This window comes from Alosa sapidissima, chromosome 20, assembly GCF_018492685.1.
Source record: "Alosa sapidissima isolate fAloSap1 chromosome 20, fAloSap1.pri, whole genome shotgun sequence".
NCBI classification, from domain to species: Eukaryota; Metazoa; Chordata; class Actinopteri; order Clupeiformes; family Clupeidae; genus Alosa; species Alosa sapidissima.
The window spans coordinates 5,802,705-5,823,841 of record NC_055976.1 but is presented as its reverse complement, the minus strand read 5'-3'; the positions used below and the strand labels follow the sequence as shown (position 1 = coordinate 5,823,841).

The window sequence follows — 21,137 nt, the reverse complement described above, 5'->3', positions numbered from 1 at the left end:
ATGGTAATTTAGGGTGACACCCACACAGCGCTGATATTCCTTTCTCTCCATCCACCTCTCATTTGGAAACCATGCGAAAGCTATGCTCAGCCACGCTTCATTACATGTAAACCTTTCCTAGACAGATTACAGAAAAAAGACAACATGTAAATCAGTTTATGTTTGTAATACTTCTCTTCAAATTGTCCAAATGACTTTTTGACCGGCGTGCCTAAGACTTTTAAATTATCAGTACACACACCGCAACATGTCCCGAGTGCACAACAAAATGAGACTTTATGTTTTGGGACGATAATGGGGGCTGACCGATTTAATGGCAAATTTAATGGCCTGTATTAGTAGTAAGAGCTCTTGCATTAGATAATGCAGTGCTACCCATAATCAGAGCACGGACACTTATTGAAATGGCTTTGAAGATTTCATTCAGGCACATTCAGAGTCACATATAGGCACATCTAAATCCGAAGGTGTTGAGATCAACTCCTGTCTTGTCAGACAGTCACTCACCCCCATTCATGTTGCACAAGCTGTACAATGGAGAGGCACAGGCATCTAGGGATCCCTAGAGAAAACACCGCATGGCAGATGAGACACTGTGCCTGAGCAGCGAGGTGCAACATTAATAGATGTAGAGTCTAATGCTACATCGAGACACATGTTATTGCTTCTTTCACAAAGTTCATACAACTAGTTCAGAATAAATAAAATAAGAATAAGAGAAACAGAGGTAACAATGACAGATTACCCCATTACAATAACATTAAAATAAACATTATCTTATGGCACCAAACAATGTGACTTATTAGCATGTGGGTTATATATGGCCTATTCTAAACATGTCTCTCCAGACACATAGACAATAAATAGAACTAGGCTATACTGTAGGAGTTAGTATACAGTATCACTGCATATAACCCATACATGCTTGCTTACTGTATATAGAACATCGGCATGAAATTAATTAACGACCGTTTGTACGCACATTTGGACCTCTGATGTTGTTTCCATGACAGGAGTTAAGATCAGCGATGAGCAGTTCCCTGACAACATGGATGCTGAATGCCAGCGCTCAATATGGTTAATATTTAATAGCTTGTGATGTTCAAAGTCTGTTTGATAGCACAGGGACTAGAGTGGAGTAGCTGATGTTTGTACTGGCCTGTGTTTGTAGGGAAACAGTAGCCGAGGTAATAGGAAGTGATTTTCCTTGAAATCCATGCATATGAAGGTCATCTGAATGTTGCGCGTAACGACTTAGGGATGTGGCGACTGAAGAAAGAGGCTTGTCAAAATGCATTTGCGAGCGGCACCCATTTATGGCACCATAAGGCTCGTAATACTTAAAGAGGTCCATTTGCAGGACTCAGGATGTAATGTCATGAGAGCCTCTTTCCCTCTCTTCGCCATTTCTACTCATCACCCTGCTTTTCTTTTATCTCTTTTCTTACTCCTCTCAGTCGCTGATTTTAGAGGTCAATCCCCCCAACCATCACCCCCCGGTGATGGGTATCTTCCGTCTGACTACATGCTTTAGCTGTGGCAGATCAAATAAGCCCCCACCCTGCTTGACTGATCTCAGACACAGCAACGCAAATGCAGGAGCATAAGAGCCGATAGGATCTATGTTTTTGCATCCTATTGGCAGAGCTGGTGTTTTTTCCAGGTCATTCTGTGTGTCACAGTAACCTACTCGTGACCCCATTCAAGAGCTCCTTGTGCATTCAGTGAGCCTACTCTTACTCTGTTAGAAGTGTGTTTGGTAGTTTGGCGCGTTGATGGATGAATCTAAATAAGATGACACAAGTGAAGCGTTCACAGACGTGTCGCACAAAAGCGCACTTTAAAAAAAGCCCTTGGGGAAGAAGTTCTTGTATAAAACTTTTCAGTTCTGCAAACATTTAGACTACTTTATTTCTTTAGCCAGATGGCTATCTTGTCATTTACCTAGTAACTACCTAGTCAGTAGTTGGTGTAGAAGCAATGCATATTGCACAGGGAATAGGCCGCAACAAGGTAAAATATGTTCTTGTTACAAATTTATTGTTATTTTACATATACTGAAGAGGTCTTTGCCCTGTCAGGAACAATTTCCTCAAGGTTTTCCATCTTGTGAACAGAAAAGCCTTGCGGCTGATTAATTTGCCTCAAGCTCTGGCAGAACATATTTCACTTTATTTTCCTTGATGCTTATCACTGTTTGCATGCATAAAATATATACTGTAGATAGGTTGTTGATAATAGCATCAGTACAGGGAACAGCAAACCAATTTGATACCCAGATTAGGTTGTGTCCTACAGTACCAGTGGCCAGGGGGCTATTAGCCTTCTAATAAGACTTAGAGACAACATTTTGCACAGCCCAGTATCATCTAGTTTCTTTCAGCACCACAAAATGCAAATTGAGATAACAGAACAGCATAAGCTCAGTCACCAGAAGATCCCAGCAGTAGGCATGATAAAATAAGCATGTGTTAATATAAATCTGAAAGGTTAGCAGCAATGATAGCATGTATGTGAATTCTGAATTTTGACGGTACCATTGGGCATGAATCAATGCATTACACACGCACACATTTCGGTGTGGATCCAGTTAGCGAAGTATAGTGCAGATGCCCAGATAAAAACACCATTTACAGGCAAAAGAGGGTGAGTGTTGCTATACTGTGGTGGATATAAAGACAAATTCATAGCTGAAACGTTTGTGTAAATTTGCATGCAGTGACTAGTAAAATGCACCAGCCGATAAGGCAGACAGCAGCATTCTTCAAGGGAATCTGACAAGGAAAAATGCCCTTTGTAGTTTGGCCCTTGAAAAATGCTCTTTCCTCATCGTTTTTTTGCTCTATCTCTCTCTCTCACTCAAACTCACTGTATGCATATGTAAGTATATGTAAGCAGGGAGAGAGTTTTTTTTTAATTTAATGTTATTATTATTATCCTATACTAGAGTATGCATACTGCCGCTTAGCTACCTAGATGACATTGTAATTGCAATCTCCCTATATCTGTCTGTCTCTCTATATTACAGGAGACGGCACTGAAACCACCACTGTATGGCACACTCTGTGGCACAGGTACAACTCGCTCCCAAAGGATAAAAATCAATCTCTAGCTGCCAGTTCCTAAAGAGAGGGAGTGAGAGAGAGAGAGGAAGGCTGTGACTGAAGAGCTGAACCCCATACTGTACAGGTTCTCTCCCGCCTCAAACAAGACCTAGAGAGGAACGAAAGACTAATTGAACAGACTCGACACATCTTGTTGCCTGCTTGTTGCCTGTGCAATCTGCTAGCGTTGTAGTAGAAGGTTTGAAAAAATTCTTTGTCGAATCTTTTGTCCGCACTTATCAGTGTCACCGTTAGGGCACTAGATGACTATTTGGAGTACTTCTCCCACATATTTCACCAATATCAAGCATAGGAATTTAAAGGAGAATTGTATAGTATGTTTATGTAGATAAATGTACTTAACTGTATACTTAACACAGTCATGATTGTCTGTGTCTATTGATTCTGTTTGCCTTGTTTTGCAAAAAAAAACACTTTCACAAAGATTGTGAAAACACTGACCTACCGGGTGGTTGTTTGATATCACTTGCTCCTACCACTAAGTTTGCCCCTCGTGGGTTTGCTCAGAGACTTAGGTAAATGGCTGATTATGTGCTATACTCTAAGGCTCTTTTGTGTGTGGAGGTATAGGTGACTGTTCTGCTTATGTCAGACAGTGCCATTTTGTCGACGACAGACTTGTTAGTGACTGGGCCTTGAGTGCAAGTGTAGAGTGTGGCTATCATTTCAGTGCATGGCTGTCCATAGGAAGCTACACCACACTAAAGTGTTCGTGCAACAGTGTGACTGGATGCCTCAGTTTGTCATTTGGGACTTGAAATTAAATGAATGAAACGAGTTTTAATACTTTGTGCTAAGCCACAATCACAAGGGACTGGATCCTTGCTTAATAATCAAAAGCTCTTTGTGTATGACAGTATAGAGGAAGACTAAGTCTGACCTTTACATGTTTGTGTGTAGTAGTCAGACTGTGAAATCAAAGCTGATTTAACCTGTGGGATGTGTTTAATTGATTCCAAAACGGAAAAGCTCAGGCAGTCTATGAGATGCGGTAGGCTTAAGGAGAAATTCTTGGATATGTGCACATATTTCAATCAATGTATTATGTATTCAACAAGGATTAGAAGACAAAGTCTATTGAACACCAAAACAAGTAGAGTATCCAGGCATCATATTATCAGCAATAAAGTAACCATAGGGATCCACAACACACAAGCACATCCCTTGTTTAAGTTACTTTGACAGTGGCTTTTTGTCCTCATTACTGAAAACCTGTAAACCTTCATCCTGGATATATTTATTTATTTATTGGACCGATGGGTCACACGTTGGTTTAATAAGGTCAGCATTTATCTGGTATGGATACTGATTCCGTAGGTAGAAAAAAGTCTTCAGGGGTTATGTTTGACCTCAATATTGATATTCTTTACAAAAAAAAGAACTTCTGGCATAACTTTCAGACACCATTATGATATCAAATACATTATGATGCTATAAGGATAACCTTTACACCCCATCTATATAAATTTAGCACTATGTAAAAATATTAGACTTGCCTGAATTTTTTGGAAATTAAAAGGAAATATATATACAGAGCTTTTGTATTAGTGGTGGGGGGGGGGGGGGGGGGGGGTTGGACACCATCACTTATGTCAAATGTGAAGTACGTTATGCACCTTAAATTATCTTTGTACTATTCTTTGATTTGCCAACATGTGAAGTAAAACTGTATGATGTTATATTTTTTTGTTGATGTATGTTTTGGGCTTCTGAACTTTATTAAAGTCTTTTGCATTGTATTGCATATTCCTATGAGTCATTTCTTAACAAGGTGTAATTCCACAGCATTGTACAGCATCTCTCACCATATATAAATCATTATAATTACATGATCATACTTTCATAACAATATCAGGTAACTGTCTTGGAAAAAACTTGGAATTGAACTGAATTATGTTAAACTGGATAGCTTCTATCCAATGTTTACTGGATAGCTTCTTTAATGAGTATATATACTGAATATACATTGAACTCAAAACAAATTATATTGCTTATGCAAGCTGATATAATAATTAAAACTAAAAAAAGTCAAAAACTATTTATTTTTAATATTTACTCAAGCACTATACTGTACCTAAAAGAGTCATTCACTAATTTCACCTCCACCAGCAGTAAGAAGGCACATACACATGTTGCGTCTCAATTTTTTAAATTAAAATCACCGCTCATGCAGTGGTTCTGGGGTAAAAAGGTAGGTGCGTTCAAATTTCCATTCATTCACAATATGCGCTAGTGCACTATAGGTCAGTGAGTGAGTATGCTAATTGTGTGCTATTTACTGAGTAGGGCACTTTGTATTACACAGTGTAGTGTGAATGAGTGGATGTTGTGAACGCAACTTTGTCTTACCACTGTTGTACCACTACACTACATTGTGTACCACTACACAATCTACGTTATTACACCTGCTGCACAAATGTTGACAACAGCACATACTGTATCCATGGACAATATTACGTCTAACTAATGCTCTCAAGCTGTCGTTCCAACCGCCAAACTTTCCGACCCGGTTTTTCGGTTGATATTGGAGCTACCCTTTCTAGAAACAAATCCACGAACCAACCGGCCAAGTTTGCAACGGAAGTTAGCCAACAAAGCTTTCTAGAAACAAGCTCCAAAACAATATTTACACTACTAGAACAGACAAAGGGCCTTGTACAGGAGGCCCAACATGAAATCGTTTAGATGTTTTGTGGAACTTTTTTTGCTTTGATGGAAGTTTGATGGAACTCCCATATCTTACCCACCCATATTTGTGTTATGAAATTGAAGATATTGATCGTGGCATTTTTTTTTAAGTATATATTTTTGGCCTTTTATGCCTTTAATTGACAGGATAGTAGAGAACCCAGGTCGCCGGCGTACAGTGCAGGTGCCCCAGCCAGTTGCACCACGACTGGGGCCTACTGCTGTGTTGCCCATCAATGAATTTGAAGGCTAAAGTGTTCATTTATGCATCAATAGAGCTGTTTTTGTTGTAGTTTAATAACATTTATTTGAATACTGATGGCCATATTGTTGTAGTTAAACAAAAAACATTGAGGTTAGTGTTTTTATTCTAAAAATTGATGTTAAATCTCAAGTCTGACTAGGCTTCTTTGTGTGACCACTGTTTAGCCAGTCATATAGCCCTCAAGTTAGTGGGTTTCAAAGAAACCGATGCAACAAGACCACAAGAAAAAAAGAACAGAAGATAAGAGGCTGAGGCAATAGGAATAATTTAATTGCTTATCAAAGTTGCTTTATATTGCACGGCCAGAGAGCTAATCATTTCCCCTGAGGGAAGTATGTCCTTGGTGATTAGCGGAAATGGTACACACCAGAGTTGAGTATGCCCATCGCTCTCAAAGAGGGTGTGCAAATGTCAGCCTTCTATTAATAGCTAAATGTAAACCTGGAAATTCGCTCATAAAATATTAGGATCTCAAATGGAGCTCGTTGTGTTTTGAATCATGGCCCTCTGTGTGCAAACCATGGACCAGAGTATTATCACACATTCCTGGCATCCCCCTTTGAACATGTTACATGAGTCATCGTGCATGTGCCATACTCATGACTGAATGATGTTTTTTTTATTAAGTCTCACCAAATCCTTGAAGATTATATTGCATCCAAAAAAATGATTTACCGGTAATATACACATTTGATTGCATTTGAATATCACACTACCATAGACCTATCAAAAACTCCATCAATACAGATATGTCAGACTTTTGTCTGCATACCATACATTTCTACATTCCATCTGGAGAGTGAAGGGTTAGCACTGGCGCAGGCAGGAGCCAGGGAATCTTTCACTCCTTGCCATATTCATTCATACATGTCCATTATTTATGAGGCGTATGTATTGGGTTACATCCAACCAGCCAAGAATATGATCATAAATTGTAACATCAATTACCCATAATGCACAGACTAACACAATAAAAACACACACACACACTCTCATCACTTGAGAACAGCCTCCTCATTCTCTTCAAGTCCACCCCCTCACACACACACCCATACACAAAAGAAAAAAATGTGGATTTGTATCTGTGTGATTTGCTTTCTATTTATTAAGTACATGGTAATTCTGCTACCTTCTCAACGTAAAATAAAGTAAACACCATAATGTGTATTTACAAGCGCCTGCTCAGATAGTCTCTTGTGAATTGCCAGCAATTCTCATATATAGTATATCTTTCGTCATGGCTGCATAATATAAAATGTGAAACCTCATTAAAGAATGAATCATAGCACAGTATAACATTAAACATAATGCTTGTGATTTAAAAAAAACACCAGCTGTAACATACTGTACAAACACGATGGCATAAATATGGGAAATCACCTGGGCATAAATTGCATTATTACTAGACTGTTGTCTGCATGGTGTGCATACATTAGTACACATAGCGAAGAGTGTGGGAGATAATGTCCTCAAGCTGCCAAGGCCTCCACACTGTATATGTGGACTAGTTTTCACTTCATCGGCCTGAAAGTCAGGTGTCATTTTTGTTGCTGTATTTGTTGCAGAATCATACATACATGAAACATGAAGACCACTGTGTTATAGCCCTAGTTGTAGAAATATGTTGTGAGCTACTGCTTTGTGAGGCAGTACAAACCTATAAGTGTAGTATAGTATTATATGTGGCATTCAAACCTATAATATAGTATAGTATTATATGTGGCATTCAAACCTATAATATAGTATAGTATTATATGTGGCATTCAAACCTACAGAAACTTGGACGATGATAGCTCTACAAAACTAAGATGGAGACCTGAGGGAAATCACTGAAAGTGTTCACTCTAAAAACTAATCACTCCATAACTAATGACTTTTTTTCTTTCTCGGGAAGGAAAAAAAGTACCCTGCTGTAGGGGAACATTTAAAGTTTTAGGTGAGAATTCAGACTATCAACCTGAACTAAACTCTCTAATTTCATATGGATAGAATCCAGCTCTCTGAATCGCATCACTTATAGCTCATGGGATAGGGGCACAGGGGGCAGAGAGAAGAAGACTTTAGACAAGTCATCCATTGTTGTAAATGATCTGTTGCACTGTGTGTGTGTGTGCGTGTGCGTGTGCGTGTGCGTGTGCGTGTGCGTGTGTGTGTGTGTGTGTGTGTCTGTAGGCCCCTAAGGTGTGCTGATGGTCTATGTGTGCATCTATTTATGCAGGGTCTGTGCAATGGCGCAGGAAACAGGAAGATGCTTCCTCGATGCTTTCTTGCACTCAAGGCAGCACTCCAGACAAACTGCTGCCAAATCTCTGCCAAACTGAATAATTCAATCATACCTTTGCCGAGGCAGTGTACCTTTTTGTGTACTAATCAAATCACAGCAAAAGCCAGCATGGGGTCTCGCGGAGACATCAAGTACAGCTATGGCCAACATGGCTCCAGTGATCAAATAAAGCATAGTGTATAGTGTATAGAAAACAGTGCGGATATTTTAGGAAGCATGGATTTATGACCCACATATATATTTTTATCCTGTGGCTTTGCACTGTAGCTTTGCTCTGCAGTTCTCCAGTCTGTCAGTGGCGACACGGCTTATGATTCCTTTGTCCCTTTTTAGCAATAAGTAAGCAAGGGCCTGGAGGGCTCTAACCTTCACAGGGGACATTCTAGGTGTTCAAATACATACAGTGATTACAAATTGCTTTTGAGCATGGTTGTCATACATTGTTTTTTTATGGATGAACAAGCCTTACAAGCTTTGTATTGTTTGGAAAGAGACTCCTTTTTTCAGATTAAATACTCCAAGAATTTCATCTACAGTGAATGTTGTTCCATCATAATCTCCACCAGGAAGCTATCTTAGAAATGCACTTTCCTCCAATAGGGATCAAAATTTAATTTAGGGAGCTTGTACAGAGTTTGGTTTTGTCTATACTTTCTTTTTGGAGCAGCAGTTGAAAGAGTGATGTATAGATGACGAGGTGTGTGTGTTGCTCTTAAGCTTATCTATGGTGATTGTTGACAGACTGGTATGTGACCATAGACTTTAAAGCACTCTTATGTGATAGCATGACTGGGTGAATTGTCTTAGTGTCCTAATACAATTGTCCTGATTATGTTGTGACACAAATTAGCAAATGAATGCACCCTCTCCTGACGACCATTGGGCTTAGGCATTGCTTCTAAAACTTTTTGAGTTACTTTTTTTGTCTGTAGCCTACTTTAATAACAGATGGAGAAATGGTCATTTATTTTCCAGACAGTGCCAAAACTGAGATGCTGCTTCTTTTCAGGAAGAAGTAGAGCCTTCGTGAGTTCTTAAGTGGTGATTGGTGGGTGGTCAGAGGTTGGTTCCTGTCAGCTTGATGGGGACTGACTTAAAGACACAGTCGAGAGCCTTGTCTTTGACCAATTTAATATCGCTAATCCGGCACGGAATGCTGATTTACTTGTGTAAAAGAGATTGGGAGACGATAAGAGCCAAGCCCATTTTAGAATAGCTGGTAATCTGGTTTGGACAGAGGACTCAGAGGTATTTACCCGGCCTTGACATTTGCCGAAGCAGATGGCAGGAAGGGGGGCAGGAGTAACTGAACTTCCTCCTCCATCGACAACGGGGAAAAAGAACAGTGGATGATAATCAATGTTGTTTATTTTGCTGCTTGACTCCTTAAGTACTTTCAGCCAGATTATAGGCTTTCCTGGGGATAATCGGAGACAGCAGACAATTGCCTTTTTTTCATCCCGAAAGTATCCCCTGCGAATGCGTAAAGAAGGCGGTTTAGAGTGGATGTCGGCCCTTAATTCCCGATTAGTCCCGTTCCAAACCCTGCTAAAATTAACTGGGCAGGGTGCTAATCACTGTGCCTCAGACACCCTCTGTTCTGTTGTTGAGTGGACATTCCACATCTGACATGGAGTAGATGTCCCACGAGGGAAGCCCAATTAGAACAGGCTTTTTGAACCTCACTCGCCCGCATTATGTTGACCACTACACAGAATAGGCTGCTGTCGGACTCGTAAAAAGTCACGTCACGTTCATCCGTCACCATAAATTCCATCAGTCACTGCTGAACCACAGAAAAAAACAGATTCCTGTGAACAATCCCTACCACTTGTCTTATTGAAGGAACTGGTTTGAATACAACTGTCCAGATCTCTGGAATGGACAGTGTTTCGCAGTATTCTACGTGCTCCCTTGTCTTGTGCAAAATGTAGTATTGTGAACACTGTGTTGCACGGTCCTAACCCCCACCTCTGCATACAAACTGAATTAAATCACGGCTGCTAGCCTCTTCTTCCTTTCCACCATGGGCTTTTGGCAGTCTCTTCAATCACAACTTGGTGTCTGCAACAAAGGCATTTTTGTCTAATTAGCCCAGAGCATTGATTAATTAGCGCTTAGAGCAGCAAAAGAGACCAGGCAAGCCTGAGAGGTGTTTGCCCGTCTTTGTAACCAGCTCTAACTTTACATTTCCAGAGTATGAAACAGTTCACATTTGAGAAGAATTAGCCCATCAAGATGTTTTAATTGGACCAAGATTCTGGACTAGGAACTGGTCAGCCAGTGCCATCTGTCACTCCTTATCTTCAGTCTGACCCATGAAGCAGGCTGTCAGGCCCATTCAGGATGAGAGCAAATGAGAGTGGACGGCCCGTTTAGCATTGAGACAGGCAATTACGATGCTAGTTTCCATGTATTGGAACAATGCAAGGCTATAGTGGGAGAGAAATGAACTGGTAACAAAAGTACATTAATCATACAATAATGCTTTGATGAATTTAGTGGATATAAAATATTAGTCAAATTCTGATGATTTTATTGCAGGTGTTACTCAAAGCCTTGGCTAGCAAAAATCTCTATACCCTGCCATATATCACTGGGTTTGCATTTCTCTTTACATTTCTTCAAAATGTATTTCATATTTATATGCATTGTGAAAGGCAGCCATTTCAGGTACAGTGGGCATATGAGACATACTGTTCTACAGATTGCCAACCTCAGAGAAGTGCCCTTGTGAACCCACTGCTCTTCAGATGCCTTGCTCTTGCTGAGTAAGCATTTTCAAAATCATTGTTTAATTCACTAGCCCACAGATTTCATTTTTTTTTGTCTTGGTAGAGGCTATCTATTGTGCCTGATCTATTATAAAAACAATCTTTTAAAAAAAAAAAAAATCTATAAGTCTTGGGAGTTTTATATATACATTCACTGTATCTTTTTAAGTAAGTTCCCTCAAAGGCATGTGACATGTCATGATAGAATGTATGTGAGATCCTCGAGGAATGGGATGGATGTTTATTTTAAGGCACTTCTGAGATGAAAGACAATATTTACTTTCATGAACAAATCCCAACCATTGCCTCAATATATTTACCATCATTTTGACATCAGACCTCTCAAGTGGAGTGGTGACATATTTTGGCAATATCTAGATCTATGTATCTTTAATGCGACAATTTTGTTCAGAGAGCATCACAGTTTTCAGTTATTACACTATTGTAAGACAGGCTGTCAGAGAATGGTTTAAAGCCCAGCTGCATTTGAAAGAGAGCTTTGGCTGCAATCTGTCTGTACAGGACAATGCATCTGTAGTGCCATGGGTGGTGGATGCAGCAGATCTCAATGTGCAGTAGCCAAGAACATGGGCTGATAATTTTATTCATCCCACACAATAATTATCTACGGTCTGCTAATATGAACAGCCAGATACAGCTAATGTGATGTGTGGAGTGTGTCAGAATGTAAGGATCGGGGTGTTCTGAAGCAGAAGGTGTGAAGGGACACCAATTAATTCCTATTGATCGTGTACATTGCGTTTCTCATAAGTCACTGGAGCATGCTTTTGATCTGAGCGTTGTACAGGTTATTTATTTTGTCACATGCTTTTTGAATCAGTGGTTGTTCCTTGCATTGTTGGAGATATGCGTACTTCACTACAACTACACACACTGTATCTATAGAATACATTAATAAATACAACAATAACAGTAATGCTTTATGCAACATACTGTAGAGAGGTAGACCAAAGAACAATTTTCTTTCCTCTCTCTCTCCAAACAGTGAGATACTAAAGAGGAGCACTTGGAGAAGGTCTCCCAGCCAAAGGACAGTGGAAGATGTCGGCCCCCCGATCAGTAAATTCATGGCCAATCTGTGATAATTAAAATGGAGAAGCCAGATTGCTGCTAGGCAGGCAGGTTTGTCTAACCTGATTTAGGGCCCAGCGGTTCCAAATCAAGACTGTAGAGGAGTGATTAGATGTTCAATGGCAGAGAGTGCCTCTCACCAACGAGAGACCTTTATGCAGGCCTACTTAAATTTACCAGATATACAGGGGAAAAGAAACCCCCGCCTGGATTGCATGACTGACCCGTGTGCGTCAAATGGTTTTATTCTGTTATTCTCTGTAGGTTGCGAGGATGTCTCTCTTTTGTCATGTTCCCTTTTCATATGTGTGCCTGTGGAGGACCAAGATAAAGGAAGGCTTTGTTGAGCAAATTATTCCAGATAATTCACTTCGTAGATTAGCACAGACTGCACAGGAGTGGTGAATGCACATGTGTGTAGCCCGAGGAAATGGACAACACTTCACTGAATTGTGTGAACAGACCTCATTTTATTGTCTGGGTGATTGTGTTCTCTTCCCTGAGATAATGACTTTGGCCTCCTTTGACTTTGAGGCACTGACCTGAAATAAGGCTCACAAGTGAAACCTGAGTTGGCTTGAACCTGAATGTGATTAAGGTCACACTGACATACCACATTTGCTTGACCCTCTGCTCACATCGACCGCAGTTTGGTTCCAGTGGGGGGTATTTTTGCCGTCCATTGTAAACAGTGGACAATGACGGTGCTCCAAGCGCTCTAAATGTGAATGAATATTTTGATGTGGATGAGCATTGCCAATTCCATTTTTTTATATATATTTCTCACTATTTTTCCAAATGGTGGATTGAGCTAATATATTTCTGCACTTCCCACTGCCACCAGTCAGTTTCCTTCCGAATCACATCCAGTGGGTTCTGTATGTATACTAATGGCAACAAAATGGATGAACGAGAGGCACAGCGAAATACACAATGTGTGTCAGGCTCCTGCCAGTGCCTGCATGCAGAGATTTATGAGCTCTTGCTTTCTGCTTTTCCCTCAAAATGTCTCTATTTTCCTGCTCACCCTATTAGGCCTTGAAAGTCATCCCCGGCTTTTGTAACTTTTAAGTGTCCTGTCTGCGCTGACCAGTGCTGTGGCCATATAGTATAACCGATGACTGTAGCACAATATCCTCAAGCTCCCGTGTCGAATGTTGCTCTGTTCCCTCTGTCAGTGCTGACAACAGAGAGAAACACACTGATGTCACTGCTACTGCTGCTGGGAGCACCACTGCACTTGCCCTTGTACTGTTATGTGTAGAGTGAGTCATGCCATGGAATTTAGACATATTTGTTTCACAAGGAAACAACAAGGTAGGGGGAAAGGTAGGGTAGAGAATGGCATCATAGCACAAAGCATATTTTGAAAGCGTTTGGAAGCCAAGATTATATAATTCTGTTCACTCGACTCTCCTCGCTTTGTAATTAATATTTAACCAGTTTGGGGAAAAAAAGGGATTTTTTCCCTAGTATTGTCCTCATTGCTCTGACACAGTGTGCTTTTATGCTAGGGGAAAGCATGTATAACATGAGATCATGGCTGCCCTGAGAGATTAAGGAGAAAAACATGAGAGTAGCTTTCCATCTTGGCCTTCTCAAGAGGGCCATGGGAGGGTTGTCATTTCTACATGAGAATCTCAGAGAGGCGCAGTCTCAGAATAGCATAGGTCAGGTACAGCTCTTGCTGTCAAAAAAGTGATGGCCCACAGAGATTTCCCCCTATTAGAATGTAAGAGCATAACTACCCCTCGCCACATTTCACTTGATATTGCCATTAGAATCGTTATATCATGCTGGACACCTCGGTGGCTGTTATCCCTTACGGAAAACCTGTACAGATGGATCTGGATAGAGAAATTGTTTGTGTCATACTGTAATAAAAAAACTATCTGTGTTTTATTTTGAATTACAATAGATACACCATATGTTATGTATACTACAATACATAATCACCTGTTTTATTATTGGGACCACTGGGAGACACATATTTTGGCTTCATCGTATTTATTTGAATAACAGACTGTGTAGGTGTTCCTGATAGAATGAATTCAGAGAACCTGAATTCCATAGGGCAGTGCGCTGAAGTGAACCTGAATTGACCATCTATGGTAGCTTTCCTGGCATGCTATAGGGCATTGAGGCAAGACTCTGCAGAGAATTGCTGCATCACTGAATAATGTAATTTATTCATGACACCTGTACCCCTCAGTTCATAGTAAAGCCACACGGCTTTCTTTTAGTCTCTTAGCCTTGTAAACAGGGTGTCTCGCATTATGGCCGTAGAGGGGCATGAAACAGGGTAGAGGTCCATCAATACATTTTTTTTGCCGTGCAGATTAGGAGCTTTCAAAACTAACTGTCCTTGACTGCTTAACTTTAAAGCACAGACTTAAAAGGCAGTGCGAGAGTCAAGGCATACATTCCCCTGCAAAGTGAGAAATCCTGCCTCTTATCTGTTTGATTTTGCACTTGGGGAATTTTTCTTCATCTTCGTCTTCAAACATCAAGTGCCAAATTCATTTACATGGTCTGGAGGCAATGGGAGTTGAAACAAAGGCATATGACTGAGCAGGGTTCACAGACAAAGGGAGGAAGAGGAGAAGGAGGAGGGGGGGGGGGGGGGTGGTAGGAAATGGGAGTGGCACAGCAAAATGCAAGGGGAGGGGCCGTGGGCTCAACAAATCACATGGATCGGATTGACATTGGCTCCCTCTCACCATCCTCACTGGCAGCTCCGCTAAGCCGCCCAAAATGACTTAAAATGCATGAATAATTTAGCAGCTTGGACTTGAGAAAGCAACGAACCCTCTCTGACTTCAAAACTGGACAGAATAGTTATGATTAACTACAAGTTGGCATATTTTGCAGCAATTAATACCAGTGTCTGGCAAGTTGTCATAGAGATGCAGCTTCAAAGCGATACTTACCAAATTAACTACTGTCCATGAGAAAAGGGGAGACAAAGACAAATGTAATTTATTCAGACCAAAAGTTTTGCTAACATCTGCTCCACTTAAGTCCAACTGTTGTAGACTACCTGTTTTTCATAGCATCATTAATGTCCAAATGAGAAGGCAGATGGGAATAGATGAACAAAGAGATCCAGTTATTTGTCGGTATAGTCAAAAAGCAGTTATTTGCCGCTCATATGTTTTGTGATCAGATAATAACAGACTTTGCATCTCTCGGCCATTTGGTTAAATTGTGTTTAGCCATTTGGTTGACAATAATGGATAAATCAACTCTGAATGTATGATACAAGTGACTGCTGGTAAAGAAATGTAATCACACTGTGGGAATTCATCGCAGATTCAAAGATCTCTTTATAGTGTGATATCATGTGCAATAAATGCATGTTAATGCACTGGGGTATTTTCCTGATAGTTATATAAATATATTAGCAGAAGCAGTTGGCTCAGTATAGCCTTGGATACCCAATGTCTTGTAGCCATTTTGAAAATAAATTACAAGCACAGAAAATAGATCAAAGTTGTGTGCTAAGTCATAAATAGTCTTTAAACCCTTTTCCTCACAGTCTGAGAGAGAAAAAACTAATTACCAGGAGGCCCTGTTGATTATGCTTCTCAAACAAGAAATATTCATCTTCCTAGCCTTGAAAAAAAAAGTTTGAGCTTGGAATTGGATGCAGTTGGCAAATAATATGCATTGTAAAGTGAAGTACAACACACTATTGGAGGGCAAACCAATTTCCAGAACCTGCCGCTGTGAAATATATGTAGACAATCCTAACTAGCTATGGGAGGTAGTACACAATGTCCAGGAAACATCCACAAATATATCATGTAAATATTGTTCATTAGATATTGTTTATCAGATTGGAGGACAAAGCCAGGCAGAGGGAAATGTTTTCCTGCAATGCATTTTCAGCCAACCATGAATATCTAATTTATCAATTGTGCTTAAAGAGGCATACAATGCAAGGAAAAAGGAACATTATATGAAGGGGGTAATCCTTTACAAGACATAGCCTGGAGTTGCCTGGGGGGGTTGCAGAACAAGGGCACAGATCCTTCTTTCGAGCGGAATTCACAACTGTTATCTGGTTCTCCTATCCTCCTGTTTAGTGGTATTGCATGCTGCTCTTTGATATTCAAGTTAATCCTTGAAGTGAAACGATTTAACCCAAGATTATGCTGTTTTCTATGAACATGGGCAGAACCACTCTCGTGTCTGCGGCGCTACTCCTGAGGCGGTGGCGTAATGTGAGCTTTGCAGTGGGGGAGCTATTTCAAACACACAGGATCTTACGTTTTCACAAAGCTGTTAATGTGCTTTCAATGCATGCAGTACACACACAAACACACACACACACACACACACACACACAAACACACACACAAACACACACATACACACACACACACACACACACACACACACACACACACACACACACACACACACAAACAAACAAATTGTCAATTGGAAAATGAATTCAGTAAGCTAAGGTCTCATTGAGATCTGCACATAAAGTTAATTGTCATGAAGCTAATTGTCATGACCTCATCTTAAAGCAAAAGAGTGATTCACATGTGGCTGTGTGGCTTCCTATACATACTAGCAGTGATTCAGTAATGCCATTACACTCAATTAAGTTCTTCAATGTCCTTTCATGTAATGACTGCATGCTTTCTATGTGGTACAAAGAGATGTAATTGTTTCGCTGTTGTTTGCTTATCATAGAGAGAAGCACAATTTTGTTTTGCACAATTTCACATATTTCACATATTGATCTGTCTCAGTGCTCTCATGTCCAAAATGAAATTGATATGCTTAAGTCTATAAAAGTTTCAATCCCCACATCCTATTCTGTCACTGTGTGCAGGGCATGGAAACTAACATTGTGTTCAGACAGAGTTCTCAGCTACTGACATTGTTAGAAATAGCTTACATTGCCCACGATGAACTCCTTAGTCATTTAGGCCTTGGCTATCCTTGCTATTGACTCATATATTCTGTTGAAGGTGCATTTTTGTAAGAACAATCAATTGAAACAATCAAAAGCAATGGCTTTTTAAATCAGACTCTTTGAGTGCTGTCACAGGTTATTATGGGCTGCTGTTTAGCAAAACACATTTGCAGTTTGAAGAGCATCCTGAGATATTAGTAGCACCTAATTGCATTACCTGGAGGAGACGGATGGCGCCAGTTAAAATGGTTGGCTGGAGCTCAAGCTGTGTCGAAGACAAGTGCATCTCTACAGCTTTCACATCGCATATCCAGCTGGGATCCTTTATTGTCAACTAAGTGATTTTCGAACACATTTTTACCCCTGCCCACCTCCCACTTCCACAGTATCAAACCAGTCAGTGATACATATTCATTTTTTTTGTGTCTGTGCTTTATTGAACAGTGTTCAGAAATGTAGTAGTTCCCTCCTTTGGTTAAATTGTGCAAATTGGGGAGGTAAATTGATTCTAAATTAAATTACATTTCCTCATTCTACAAGTAATTTATTAAATGTAATGGGTAATTGTGTCGGCCCCTCAAGGAAAGTGCTTATAGTGCAGTCAGCACCATCGCTGAACTTACTCCCAAACTTCTATTTGGGACATATTTATTTTTATGATTTTCTTGAAACAGCTTCAAGGTCTCAAATATGTCAGCCCACTGCACATAGCCAGAGGTAAGGAAATCAAGGTTAAAAAAGTCATGTTTTTTTATTTTTCCCGAGGACAGCATGATGGAAGTAGTTCATATTGTTTTTTTCCAAGCTTAAATGCAGAACAAAAGTGTGAAATATTGACCTTGAGGGTAAAGACTTGGAATACAATACATACGTTACCTCTCATGACCCGTCGGTCAAACTGTTGCCTTTGCCAGAACAGGTGTCCATTGAAAACACCTTTCATAGGCCCGGTTCAAGTAAACTCAGATCTTTATATTGATCAGTGCATACATGAAACATGACCTGGCTTCTAACCCTGCATATCTATATATTTAGCTATACATTCCCCTTCCGTTCAAGGACTATGACCTCACACATTTCAGTCAAAGTCAAAGCACAACCACATACACATATTTATATATCATATATGACACTCCCAAATATACATGAGAACATTGTGGTATGTCTGCGTACCCCTCTCACCTGATGTGGACTGTAGACGGAGAACTCCAGTGGCATATCAAAATATACTGCCAATTTAAAAAGGAGGTTTCCATAGCAATGCAAGTCAGTCCCTCTACCAAGCTGCCACAAGCAATATCAGTGGCACTGAGGATGATTAGATGAGCATCGCCAAGTGACCTACCCAGGTTGTCATAGCGCTTGTTGCAGTTGGAGATTCATGGTGCACTACATTGCACATGGCACTGAGGCTGTGTTAAGCGGTCCCGTTGCAATTCCTGTTTCTGCAGCGAAACTCCCGTGGAGACAGACACACTGGCTTAGGAGATACTGCTGAGAGCTCTGTTAATTCAGCTCGGAGTCGTGCATTTATAGGTGCAGAAGCCACACTGATTGTGAACAATGTAATGGATCTTTTAGTCAAAAATGGAGAAAGCCCTGCCGAAAAACAAGGCTCCTCGGAGGTCTGACTGCATCAGCTGGTTCAGGGAGATAGAGTATGATACATGGAAGTGAACCAGTCTCCTCCTCCAACTCGTCTATATGCTCACCATCACATGGATGGCAGGGAATGCCTTTCTATCCAAAGATAGCTCATCATATTATGAGGCTAAAGGACAAGGAGTGGCAATCATTTACAACGCCACTTCTCAGGTGTTGCTCATTGTGAAGTGATAGAAAGCTACATTTCAACTTGAAATTGGTCTTTTGGGAGTCCTATCTATTGGGACTGTTAACCTTCCGCCATTCAGCTATAAAGGCAATGAGTTCCATTAAAATACATAATGCATGAGGTACAGTGATTGTGAACCATTGATCAGCACTTGAATAAATTGAGTTGAAATCCTATTAACATAACCAGCAGTTATGCACAGAGATGGATGAATATTTAACAATAGTGCAGTTTTTACATGTAGTACTGTAGAAATTCCTCAAAATCGTGTGTGGCCATTCAAAAATATTCAAAAATACATTGAATCAAAAATACATCAAAAATGTTCAAAAATACATTGAATCAAAAATACATCAAAAATATTCAAAAATACATTGAATTGGAGGTGATGTTTGTATTTTCGTCGGAGCGTTTAGATGTGTGAAAATACGGTAGCAGCCAGTCGGTTGTTTTTCAGTCAAGCAGGTTTGTTTCAAATGATCAGGAGCCTAAATACACTGGGCTTTTTTTGGACTGTGTGCATTTTACAGTCCACCATGGGCTATTTGTCTCTGTTAAACGGTGTGCATCTGCAGAGGAGAGCGCATTTGTCAGTTTGAGACGAACAGCCCAGTGGCTTTGCCGGGCTCTGTCTCCGTGGCGCCTGTCTACTCCACCTCATTGTCTGTGGAATAGTCGGGCCTTTTCCCTTTCCCCCTGTGACCGCACTTCCCTCGCTAAATGCATTTGCATGTACTTGCATTTAAAGCAATTAAGGCCTAAGCTGTCATCTTGACAGGTGGTCTCCATCTCCCTGAATGTGTTTTTTTTTGTGTGTGTCCTGTGTTACGCACTAAATCTTCCTGGGAACAGGTAGACGAACCAATGGCTTTATTCCCCCCTGTATCGAGAATAATTAGGCCAATTAATTCAAGTGATACATAATCAACATATGTGTGTTTTCCTGAATAGATGCAGCAAGGGTCTGTCACTTCATCCCCACGTGGACTGAGCATTGACCCAAATTAAGGAAGAGATCCCTCCCCCTTGCTCCCTGCCAAGCCCTCCGTAACAATGCCAAGAGCTGCTGCCAGCTGAGGCCGCCTTAATAAAATAGTAATGATAATGACAATTTGTGAGCCACCATAGTTATTGTTTAGTTCCACTACATCAGGCATGGGGGGAATTGTTTTGTGGGTGTCTATTCATGAACGATGCAGTGATTATCCCAGAGTGCCATTGTTTGGTGAAATGTCTCTTTCTCAGCCTTGCGCACAAAAGTGCAAATAAGCGCTCCGATGTGTCATTCGGATCCGCTTTTGTGTTCCTTTTGTGCGAGCACTCAAAACCCAAGAGCTCAATGTTTTCTGTCATCTTTTGAGTGTTAGCATTATCTTAGGCCTCTGTCAGAGCCGCGGCGCAAGATTACCCTCAGGGATTTTGCACTGAGAACACAATGAGGGAATGTTCCTCACACAATCCAAAGAGTATGGCGACATCTGTCCAACATATCTTTTCAATTCCGACTCTCCGGACAGGCCTGTTCGCTCATGTAATGTGTGTGGATTTGAGAATGAGAATTGTGTGTTAAACGGTCATATGGCTCGGACTACAGATGCACAGATGGTTATGGTTACTTTTGATTATTTTTTTTTCCAGTCCCAGGATCTCACGTGTTATTTCTTTAAAGCCTTGCGGCGTTGAGTAGGATCACAACCTACATCACAACACATCGTCTCTTGCTTTACAAGACTCCCAGTGCTAAGTACTGTGGCATGTCCAACATGTGCGTACATGAAGCTGAGTAATGATAATAATGTCCCCAGGCAATAGTATTACTAGAAATGCTAGATAATCTCAATGACATGCTATCACTGTCTACCATACTATGGTCATTGTATAATATGCCTTCTGTCCAGACATTGAATGGCCTAGACATAACCTTTGATTACACTGACCTTGAGGGCTACATGATGCAAAACAGGATTGTTTATTCAAGATCTCTTATCTGTTGTTATTGTCCCCCTTCTTCGTTTACCGTCTCATGCAAATGTAATGCAAAGAAAAGGTGCTGTTATCAAAAAACAGCCCCGTGCTGAACCACACCTATGCAAAACATACGTGTGTGACCAACTGAATGTTTCTCACATTTTATTTGACTCC

General features: G+C 40.5%; 1 protein-coding gene across 4 annotated transcripts in view; it reads left to right on the top strand.

The window, feature by feature from the left end:
• Positions 1 to 21,137, top strand: part of pcdh11 (protocadherin 11) — a 130,031-nt gene that overhangs the window by 21,500 nt on the left and 87,394 nt on the right. Inside the window, exon 4 of one of the 4 annotated variants that reach the window (XM_042074856.1) lies at positions 3,029 to 4,656. The exons of the other annotated variants lie outside the window; for them this stretch is intronic. Coding sequence (XP_041930790.1) covers positions 3,029 to 3,112 — 84 coding nt within the window. The 3' untranslated portion in view covers positions 3,113 to 4,656. Of the gene's footprint in view, positions 1 to 3,028; positions 4,657 to 21,137 lie in introns of those variants that run through there. 4 annotated transcript variants of the gene reach the window in all.